Source organism: Helianthus annuus, chromosome 12 (assembly GCF_002127325.2).
Source record: "Helianthus annuus cultivar XRQ/B chromosome 12, HanXRQr2.0-SUNRISE, whole genome shotgun sequence".
NCBI classification, from domain to species: Eukaryota; Viridiplantae; Streptophyta; class Magnoliopsida; order Asterales; family Asteraceae; genus Helianthus; species Helianthus annuus.
This window is the reverse complement of record NC_035444.2, coordinates 34,675,195-34,686,687: the sequence shown is the minus strand read 5'-3', so window position 1 is coordinate 34,686,687 and position 11,493 is coordinate 34,675,195. Positions and strand designations below refer to the sequence as shown.

At 33.1% G+C, this 11,493-nt stretch overlaps 1 protein-coding gene across 1 annotated transcript; it reads left to right on the top strand.

The window, feature by feature from the left end:
- The first annotated feature begins 1,637 nt into the window (after positions 1-1,637).
- LOC110894627 (serine carboxypeptidase-like 34) lies at positions 1,638-11,168 on the top strand. Its single transcript, XM_022141845.2, has 9 exons — positions 1,638-1,947; positions 7,905-8,012; positions 8,147-8,242; positions 8,750-8,842; positions 8,977-9,065; positions 9,150-9,440; positions 9,986-10,122; positions 10,211-10,409; positions 10,944-11,168. Exons 1-9 carry the CDS (start codon positions 1,668-1,670, stop codon positions 11,091-11,093), a joined length of 1,443 nt encoding a protein of 480 aa, XP_021997537.1. The 5' UTR covers positions 1,638-1,667; the 3' UTR covers positions 11,094-11,168.
- Positions 11,169-11,493: the final 325 nt, after the last annotated feature.

The window sequence follows — 11,493 nt, the reverse complement described above, 5'->3', positions numbered from 1 at the left end:
CACCTTTAATCTTCCTTTTGTTTGTCCAGTAAGATTTTTGAGGGTTTTTTTTGTTTAATTTTATTACACCTCTTTTAACATAATGCTCATATCCTCACTACATCCATTTTAGAAAATGCTTCATAATGCCCCATTACTAACTGGACTGTCACATAACGTAAAACGCCCAAAAGTAGGAACATTACCACACATATGGTCTAATAATATATTTGTTAAATTATCTGAAGTTTTCAAAAGTACAGGCCGAACCTTGGCCTTTACTCACGGAAAAGCAACCTAGCAAGGGCAAGAATTTCAAGCTTCCATTTACACCCTATATAATATTATTATCATGTTACATATTTAAATTATTATCCTAGTTGTTTCATAATTAATACAACTGTATATGTACACATATATAATTAAATATTAAGGAAAAACTTGTAATTTTTCCTTAAATATATATTGGCTTATAGGTGATTTATACAAAGTCAAAAAAATTATATGTATACCACAAATAGTTTTTAGATTAACCTTATAATTTGCCCTCACATGGATAAATACATTTGTAAACTTATATGTATTAAGAATTTGTAAATTATATATCAAACGTATCTATGGTCAAATATATGAATGTGGCAAATTAATGTGTGAAGTTGATTGATTTGTCCTTTATTACACGACACACAAATTGTAGGCCCATGAATCACAAATGCGAATATAAACATAACCATAGTCATTTATGACACATTTGATCTAACAAATATCAAAGATGTGACAAAACAAGTGTTGTGTCATATCATGTTATAAGGTGATTTTGAACTACAAGTGAACAAGTGTAAGGCCGAATGACTCGAGTGGTTGACCCCCGAGGTTTATAAATAATTAGTGTATTAAATTTGAATAAAAAATAAATCATTAAAACAAGAGTATGTATTTCCGATTTATCACGTTCTAAGTATTTCATACGCTAAGAGAATTTTCGATCTGTTTAAACCACTAACATTAAAACATGCTAGAAAATAAATTGTTTGCACATATATAAATTTAAGTTGTCAAGTATACACAACTTATACATTCTTGTTAACAAAAAGACCACTATGTATCCTTCTAAAGTTTAAACTAAACGTCATTTTAAAGGATGCTTGATATTAATACGAGTCATGTTTTTAAATTCATTTAAGTTAAAACTAAAAGAAGTAAAAAGATTTTAAGCAAAATTCTATAAATATAAAAATATTCTTTATAAAAAATAAAGAGTAAATTACGATTTTGGCCCCTGTTATTATATCACGTTTACCCTTTTAGCCCAAAAAGGAATCTTTTAACATCTGAGCCTACAACGTTTTTTTTTTCTAATCTTTTTGGCCCCTAAAAGTAAATGGGCGAGGTTAGTGTTAGGGGCCAAAAGGGTTAGAAAAAAAGACGTTGGGGACTCAGATGTTAAAAGATTACTTTTAGACTAAAAGGGTAAAAGTGATATAACCATAGAGGCCAAAATCGTAATTTACTCAAAATAAAAGAAAATATGCACAAGTTGAGTAGGGTCACAAATAGATATTTCCAATGTTGATGCCCATGAAAAAGAAACTTGCTACCTATACACTTATGGTCAATTGCAACTTGTATAGTTGTATATATAGTCATACCATCTGTCCTCTAATCATTTCAAGACACACACACACACAATGAATACCTCAAGGACATGTAGTTTTCTCCTCATAATATCAACAGCCATTCTCAGGTGGAGTGTGGCAGTTTCCGGCCAACAGGCGCCAACGAGTAGAGCATTGCTCGAGCAAAACGCCGATAGAGTGACCCGTCTTCCAGGGCAACCTATGGTGAGCTTCAAGCAGTATGCAGGATATGTTACAGTCAATGAAAGCCATGGAAGGGCACTGTTTTATTGGTTTTTTGAGGCTGAAGAAAGCCCAGAAAAGAAGCCTCTCCTTCTATGGCTAAATGGAGGTAACAACTTCACTAGAAGCATTGAAACTCATAATTTAATTTGTTACATTGGATTACATAAAAATAAAATAATGTTTATCTATTACAACTTATTATAGTTGATCCCAATTGATAATAATCCCATACCACAAATACCTTGAAATGAATAGGATATACGATTCCTGATTTTGATTTTTCTTTAACGGCAATAGGTAAATTTTAGGCGTTAAGAAGGCGTCAATGCTACAAGTTATAACCCAAGATTAAAATGAGACCAATCTTATCAATTTAGATAATTAAATTTCGCCATGTTTTTAATCCAAGTGAATGAATTTTCCATAATATCCTTTAAAATCTTCACCGGTTTCTTCCTTAGATTGTTAAACAATTTATCATTTCGAGCTCTCCTTAAGAACCATAGTGTCACCAAGATAATGCTTTGACCCGTCTTCTTGTGCATTGATACGTTGTGCTTTAACTTTAGATTGTAACTTGCCCTTTTACCATATTATCCATTTTCACATCCGTCTTGCACTACGGTTTCATCAAGTTCCAAACCTCATTAGTCAACTTACATTTTTTATCGAAAAATGTTACTCATACTCTACTTTACAACAATAATTCTAAACTACTCTCTTACCTGAGTTTAAACCTGAGATTTCCTCTTTAACAGACACAAGATGACAACCTAATTTGCTAAATCATTAATTTCAACATGTATTAATATCCATATAATTGATAACACATGTGTTACAAATTATAACCTCCAAGGGTAATTAACATAGAATCTATAAAAGAATACTTATTAAGTAATAATTGCTATATATATACAATTCAATTACTATGTTAGGAACAGTGAATTGGGTTTTTTTTTTTTTTTTTTTTTTTTTTTTTTTTTTTTGTAACCAAGTATTTTTTTTTCATTTTCAGCCCCTTAGGTTTGTATATTATATTTTTTGCCATTCAAGTTTTGTCTTTTTTTGTGATCAAAATAAATTTGAGTATTGTTACGCTTACACCAGGTTGTGGTATAAGTTTCTCTTTACATCACGTGACCATAAAATTTTCACGTTTTTGTTTCACTATTTTTCACGGTTTTGGTCGTTATTTGTTTACTACTTGACACAGTTTTACGACTCGTACACCCGCAACGTGGGAGTTACACACTAGTTAATAGTAAAATAAGTATTTATACTTTTTGTGGAGAAAAATATTCATTTAACAAGCTTATTTATTTACCAAACATTCATTTATCAAGTCAAACTATATTTCTTTATATGTTTAACAAATCAGTGATAATGATTTGTGAAAAAGTATAATGCGCATAATGTAACAAGAACATGTCAATATAACAATAAATGTTATGATTTTGGAATCCAAAAAGTACTGGACAAGAGAGCTCGACACAGTAATGCAAAGAGTCAAGTACATCCAAAAAGTTATGACCCCGACTCCAAGCACTTGCATGTCCTTTTCATTAGTAATCATGTGTTATTTTATTTGAATTTGTGTACTTAGTGTCACTTAATAAACACTGATGAGGATACGTCCCTAACCGGACCGAATCATCGATACAAACAAAAGGGTAACGAAATCGAAAAGACGTCAAATTTTTCCAAAATATGGTAAATAAGAGAAAATAAGCACAAGTACACGTTATAAATGTCTAGGAAGTCTAATTAAGAGCGTGAGTTACGGATCTAGAAAATCCTTATAGGGGCAACGTTTCAAAAAAAGGGTAACGAAATCGAAAAGACGTCAAATTTTTCCAAAATTTACATTACTGCCGGAACGTTAAGGGGTAGCAGGGGCTACCCCTATTTACAAGCTATATCCACCGCTGAAGAGCGTGTCATGTTTGCTAAACAGAATATTCAACCGATATATTCACTTAATGATTTCAAGGGGTCATACGTCTTCAATAAAAGCTCATGATTCACAAAATTCAAAAACTTTTTTTATGTAAACTAATGGTTGAATCAAAGTGCCAAACTGCCAATGCAGGGTCAATTGACTCTGATACGGTATACCAGTCATATTTTTTATTAACAAGAGTATCCAACGTAAGCAGTGGCGAAGCTTGAGATTTCCGACTGGGGGGTCGAAAACGTATATACCCAAAAAATTTTATACGAAACCTAAATCTACTCTACTACTGAGCGAAAAGTTCGGGGGGTCGGCCGCCCCTCCCGCCCCCACTATGTTGCGCCCCTGAAGGTAAGTATGTTTATACTTCGAACTCCCAAATTACGGTGAACATACTAGTTGTAATGAAATTAAGAAAAAATTAATCCCAATTTTTTAACAAACCATGATTCCATAAGTGTTAACTACATCTTGCAACTACAAACATTACCATTTGCTAATAACATCTTTAAAGAAAAATATTATATTGTGATTGCAAAATTACACCTCACTCTTCATCATGATGGAAATGTACAAAAGCATTTGGTCCCCTCTTTTATCTTAGTGTGACCACTTTGCTTTGTGAAATCAACCACACATACTTTGCTAGTACATGAGTTTTTAAACTAATGACCTAGATACTTAATTAGAGCCAAGATTGGTAAGTAAGAAGCGCGATTAGTCTCACGTTGGTGGTGGCGATGGTATGTGACCACCGGTGATTGTACAAAACCCTTTTCACATATTTGATTAATAAAGAATTCAAATAAAAACAACAAAATCCAACGCATCAAATTAAAGAAAGAATTTGTTATTAAAGTTTACAACCCCTATTTTACTTTCTTCGATATCCGTATGACGTAGAATGCAAGTTCAAGGCAGATGACCAGCGTCACCAGTTCCTCAATAGTTTGAAAAAACAATAACTTAAAGAGTTTACAAGTATACAATATACTTTATCATAGCCGTTGCCCGTTAGTAGCAAAACCATTGAAAGAATTAGACATATTTGGAAAAAGAAAATATTTATCTTTATGATATGTGAATAATTGAATCTGAACCTATTGCATGGTGCCTTAAGAAAAAAGAAAAAGAAAAAAACCTATTGCATGGTGAGCAATGCGACGTCGTATTCACCTTTCGGTAATTCTCTTAAACTGGTTGTCTAAGAAAGGGACGTATCTTTGAAAAAAGGCCTTTTGACCCAATAAAAAGGTTGTCAGCTTTTAGGCCCACACTTAATTTGACTACAGCCCAAAAGCCCCATCTTCCTCGTAATATATTACCTTTTGTCTCATGAGATAACCAATCAACCATAGTTTAAAATAATGAATAGTGTCGCATAACCATGGTCAATATCATCTAATTTTACCAAATTTGGCAAATATAATGTCTCTTATGATATGGGCATGTGTAAGAACTGATATGTTTGTGAGCTTAGAGTTTTATGAGCATATTCGTTGGCTTGCATTTTAGACTGGATCATCTGTAGAAACGGTTAAGTTGATATTATATGAACTGTCCTCATTTGAACCAATAAACTGGTGGTCCTGTTGAATTTCAGTAAACTCTTTATTATTTTTTCTTTAAAATCTCAAATCATTTACTAGTTTAAGCTCTATATTTTCAAAATTGCTAATTTATATAAAAAATAAAGTAACTTCATTTTATTTTATATATGTACACACACATAAAGTTATCTATGACGTAAGTCTGACCACTGTAACAATAAGTCGATGTTTTTTATAGAAACGTTGCTGACATTTTATGAATAAAACTTATATAAATAAAACCATATACAAACATTGATGGATTCTAAATGCTGATTTTATTGGTGTCGTTATATTAATTTCAAAATTCTATCAATTCGATTTACATGTTTCTCGAGGGTTAAATAACTGAAATTTATCTATATTTTGTGTTAAAGTTCAGAATGTTTCAATACTAGTTGATGCCCCGCCCGCGTTCCTAGGCGATGGCCGAATAATTCTCAACCAATTAAAAAAACAACACTATAGTTTTGTTAGAAAGAAAAACTAAAACGACGACAACATCATAATTTTTAGCGGGGGTAAATTCATAATTTTTAGCTAGGAGAAAACCATAATTTTATTTTAAACTGGGGGAAAAAAAACGTAATTTTGAATTGAGGGTGCAAGCGTAATTTTGAACCGAGGGGAAAATCGTAATTTTTAACTGGGAGCAAAAGCATATTTTTAGTTTGAATTGGGGGCAAAAACATAAATTTAAACTGGGGGCAAAAACGTAATTTTAAAGTGGGTGTAAAATAATAAACTGGTGTAACAGCGTAATTTTGAGATAGGGGGAAAACATAATTTTATTTTGAGCTGGGGCAAAAACATAATTTTGGCGGAGGGTAAAATCGTAATATTTGAACCGAGGGCATATTCGTAATTTTTAGCCGGGAGCAACACGGTAATTACTTTTTGAACATGGGGCGAAAACGTAATTTTAAACTGGGGTAAAAACGTAAATTTAAAGTGGATAAAAAATAATAAACTGGTTGGTCCGATGATATATTGCCGGCCGCCCATTTCGACCAATGACAGAAAAACACTATTCCCTGCCATAAGATTTCGGGAGGTTATCAGACTACCCACTATATGATCACGATTCACGAGGGTCACCATTTTTGAGAACTAAAAAAAGAATATATATTTTTCTTCAACCGGGTTTCCACCATAACCTTAGACAATGCATAGTGAGAGGTCTTTTAAGCGTTTTTCCTCTAAAAAACGCCCTACAACGTCCAACTTCCACCTCTTGGCGTTTTTTACAACAAAATTTGGTTTTGCGTTGTTTTTTTTCACGCCCAAGCTCCTTGTGTGTTGACCAATCACCCTTTTTTGATCGTTTTTTGTCCAATAACATTTTTTGATAGTTTTTTTTATTTAATTCTATTAAACATCTTTTACCATAATGTTCAACATCCCCACTACACCCATTTTAGAAAACGTCCATAATGCCCCATTGCTGATTGGGATGCCACATGACGCAAAACGTTCAAGGGTGGCAACCGTTTCTTATGCCACATGTCACTCAAAGATTGGTTATTCTTTTATTTTCTTTTTCTTTCCTTTAACTTGGTTTCGCAGTTAATTTTTTTTTTCATAACTGATAATCTCATAATCTATAACTTTAAAAACACAGTTTAAAAATCCTAACTTTTTCTTCAAGGGGGAGTATAATAAAAGGTTTGATTATACACTTTTAAACTGTATTTTAACCACTTGGGGTGTCTCAGTGGCCAGCCTCACCACCTCTTCTCAGAGGACCCGAGTTCGAATCCTGGCAGGTGCAAAAAGTCCAGGCTTTCGCTTTCGGTTGGGTATTAACCGCCAGACAGCTATGGGGCTAAGCTAGCTTGTGGAGTGGGATTACTCCAGCGGTTGGGAGGACCGTGCAATATCCCCCCCCCCCCCCACACACACACACACACACTTTTAAACTGTATTTTTAGTAGGGAAGTATAACTTTAAAAATACAGTTTATAATTTTTATAAACTGTAAGTGGTGGCGATGATAGAAGGTTGTGATGGGGTGAGTGGTGGGAGGTGGTGGTGGTGGTGGTCAATGAAAATAACAAAAAATGACAAAAGTTAGGGATTAAAATGGTAGAAAACAAAACTATTTGGACTAAAATAGCAAGAAAAAAATTATTTAGACTAAAATTGTCAATTTACTCATTAGAAAAATGTTTAGATTGGGTTGCTAACGGATGTGAAAGGTCGAGTTGGGTTGTGTAAGTGGAAGAGAAAAAGAGAAATTAGCATCTTATTGAAAAGTTGGGTTAGATTGGGTTAAGTTGTGAATGTGAATATTCTTAGCAAATTAGTAAAAACCTGTAAACCTTAAGAAAACCAATAAAAACCCGAGAAATAAAACACTAAAAACAACAGGATTTTCAGAAAAAAAAAAAACCCACAAAATACCAAAAAAAAAGTTAGAATGATGTTTGTCACAACGTCTACTACCATTTGCTTTTTTGTTTATAAATACTGTTATAAAAAATACTAATATTGAATTTAAACTTTTTAACTTATATAATACAGGTCCAGGATGTTCTTCTATTGGATATGGCGGGATGGAAGAGTTGGGACCGTTTGTAGCTCAGAAGGGCACATCAAAACTCCGTTTAAATGGTTATGCATGGAATAGAGGTAACATAAATATAAATGTTAGTGCTATCATAGTTGATAAATATATAATTAGGAGTTATGTCTATATTTTATAAATCACATATAGTTTGACAAAAATATATGATAAAAAGCATTTCACTTTTCTTATGTTATAGCTGCCAATTTGTTATTTCTCGAGTCTCCGGTTGGCGTCGGATTCTCTTACACCAACACAAGCAACGATTTAAAGCAGCTCGGTGACAAAATTACAGGTATATTCTACGGTCTACATACGTATTGTATACTTGTATAGGTGGAACTAGAGGGGTCATTAAGTGCATTGACCTCCGACCAACAAAATTTTCTATTAATGGTGGTATCTAAATTTCTAATGTTGTTATTTTACCGTAGTTTAATTTCCCAAACTGTTGTTGAAAAAGTACTTGAGACGATAATGAAAAGTTTATGTTGTAAAAGACACAATTATAAAGTTCTAGTTCATGATTTACTATATACTTGGGAGGACCCACGTACTAAACACTTGTGTCACGACTCACGGAACAATACATTTTTTTATTTTTTTATTATACAGTGTCTAATATCATGTGTTATTAATATTTCTGACTACCAAATAACTTCAATTCACCGAACATCTACGAAGAATGACCCTATTAAAAAATTCTTGAGTCTTTCATTATGGTTTCGCTATATATGCCTCACACACATATACATACACAAACAATTACATATGGCATTGAACTCTAACTAATGATTGACAGCCCGGGACTCATACACGTTTCTACTAAGGTGGTTCAGGAGATTTCCACAATACAAGTCCCATGAATTCTACATTGCTGGTGAAAGCTATGCAGGTAATACATACATATAGATCGTTCATTTCAAAACCAATAATAATATATAGAGTATGAACACTAGAAATGAAAACAAGTATAGTCTATATCACATTTGACAATCATGGCCAATTCTTCAACACATGAATTCGTAGGGCACTATGTTCCTCAACTAGCCGATCTTATATTCGATAAAAACAAGACCATTGCCGACGAAGATAGAATAAATTTTAAGGGAATTATGGTAAGCATAACCTTATTTCTAAACATGTACTAGCTTAACTTGTCAAAATAATTTTAACGTGCATACTTGAATGTCAATATGTAGATTGGAAACGCGTTGTTGGATGATGCAACTGATCAGACCGGAATGATAGATTATGCTTGGGATCACGCCGTTATATCAGATCGCGTGTATAATGGTGTCAAGAGCAAATGCAACTTTAGTGACTCGAACTCATCAAATGCGTGTGATGCAGCACTGAATGATTACTTTGATGTTTACAAAATCATCGATATGTATAGCTTGTATGCACCCTCGTGTGTCGATACTACCCCCAATTCCACTCGGCGTACACATATGCGTGGCAAAGTTTCCCCTCACACATTATCCAAGAACGTTAGTACTTGTTCATTCAGATTATACTCGTATTCACTGTCAGGTTCAGTCAGTTTTAAAATAAAAAAATTGGGCAAAGTCATTTGTTACGGTTTAAAAAAAACAAACTGCTCGAGTTGGGTAGGCCGTATCAACCAAAACAACAACGTTGGTTGGGTCAGTTGGACCGGCCAAAATGGCTTGGTTTGGCTGTCTAAAACATATTTTTCCAAATTGTTAGTTCGATTTGGCTGTCTAAAACATATTTTTCCAAATTGCTAGTTCATATTGGCATTGGCTCATCAATATTATACATTAGCTATATATTCTAAAAATGAAAACATAAAAGAAATATGAAGTAAACAATTGGTCCACTTTACACAACCAATTCCAAGTTTTAAACTATGAAAAAACCTGTATAAACCTTTAACTTGTCCATTTATTTCGGTTTGAGTTTTTTACTCGTCTCAACGGTTTATGAACATCCCTACTATATGTTAAGAGATTATAAAGTAATTTCATGATGTTTTAAGTATTCAAAACTAATACTCTCTTATTCACTACAGAAAGCTTGGCACGTTAAACCAACGGGATATGACCCGTGTCAATCACAATATACCGACTCGTATATGAACAAGCCAAATGTTCAAGCCGCGCTCCACGCTAATACCACGAAAATTCCATACCCGTGGGCACATTGTAGGTAACTAACTATTCATTGGACACATTTGGCTGGATAATTTTTTTTATTGTTTGTTATCGTATAATTGACGAGTTATGTACTTAAACAGTGACGCTATAGCGTATTGGAACGATGCTCCGGATTCTATACTTCCGGTCATCAAAAAACTTGTTGCCGGCGGCATTCGTGTTTGGGTTTTCAGCGGAGATACCGATGGAAGGATTCCGGTTACCTCTACAAGACTCTCGTTGAGAAAACTTGGATTGAACATAGTTGAAGACTGGTCTCCATGGTACACTAGAAGTCAGGTAATTGAGATCTTAAATAATGAGTTAATCCTATTTATACATATATTTTTTTTTTATCTTTAACAAGCTAAAAACATAAAATATATGAAATTAACTCAAATACCTATACATATATTTTTATCTTTAACAATCTATCATGTAAAAAGGTTGTGTATAATATTTACAATTTACTAAGATAAAATTATTACAATAAAATACATTGTAATAACATCATTTATATCATCATGTTTTCTACACAAACCCAATTGGTTTGTTTTTTCGGTGGAAACTAAAATACTCGTTTTAACCCTTATCCAACTCATTCGAGATATGATAATCTTTATAACAAATTGTAATTAAGTATGAATAATAGCGTTGTTTCTTAATGGGCAGAATTATAGTGGCGGTCCAAAGGTCTATTGACTCTCAAACCCGTCAAACTTTTTAGTAATATGAGGATATAATGTTATCGTTTCCTATAGTTTAACACTTTAACAAGATGGTTGAATCTAATGTAAATAATTGTAAATATTTATGTTATTTTTTGGACAATAGGTTGGTGGATGGACGATGACATACGATGGATTGATGTTTGTAACAATAAGGGGAGCGGGACATCAAGTACCTACTTTCAAACCGAAAGAAGCCCTTCAACTTATTAGACATTTTTTATCCAATCAAAAGTTACCATCTTCACCATTTTAGCAGTTGTGGGACCAATTATAACAAACATAATATCAATTGATTCATGAACCTACAAAATGTGGGTTACCATTATATCCTTTTGCCTATGTTAATTTGACCCTCACATGGATTTTTTTTTCTTTCTAATTTTATTCTTTCTAAATTTACATTGACTTCTTTTGTTACTTCCGTGTTAAGACATCTGTTTCTAACACTTAACTAGGTCAGTGAACTATCGACATGATACAGAAACATCATATGAATTTAACATGAAATATGTGTTTTGTTTAGCCTAAAAACATCCATTACCATCGCATCCAATCGATTGTCATATCAGATTTTCACCCATCATTATAAAACATTACATTTCTCTCTATCATTAGAAACACCTTTAGACACGTCTTCTGCAAGGGTGTGTGGC

Bases quoted from the DNA above. Each gene is read 5' to 3' on its own strand.
- LOC110894627 (XM_022141845.2), top strand. From the start codon at position 1,668: ATGAATACCTCAAGGACATGTAGTTTTCTCCTCATAATATCAACAGCC. The intron at 8,013-8,146 runs GTAACATAAATA...CTTATGTTATAG, and splicing joins TGGTTATGCATGGAATAGAG to CTGCCAATTTGTTATTTCTC. The intron at 8,843-8,976 runs GTAATACATACA...ATGAATTCGTAG, and splicing joins TGCTGGTGAAAGCTATGCAG to GGCACTATGTTCCTCAACTA.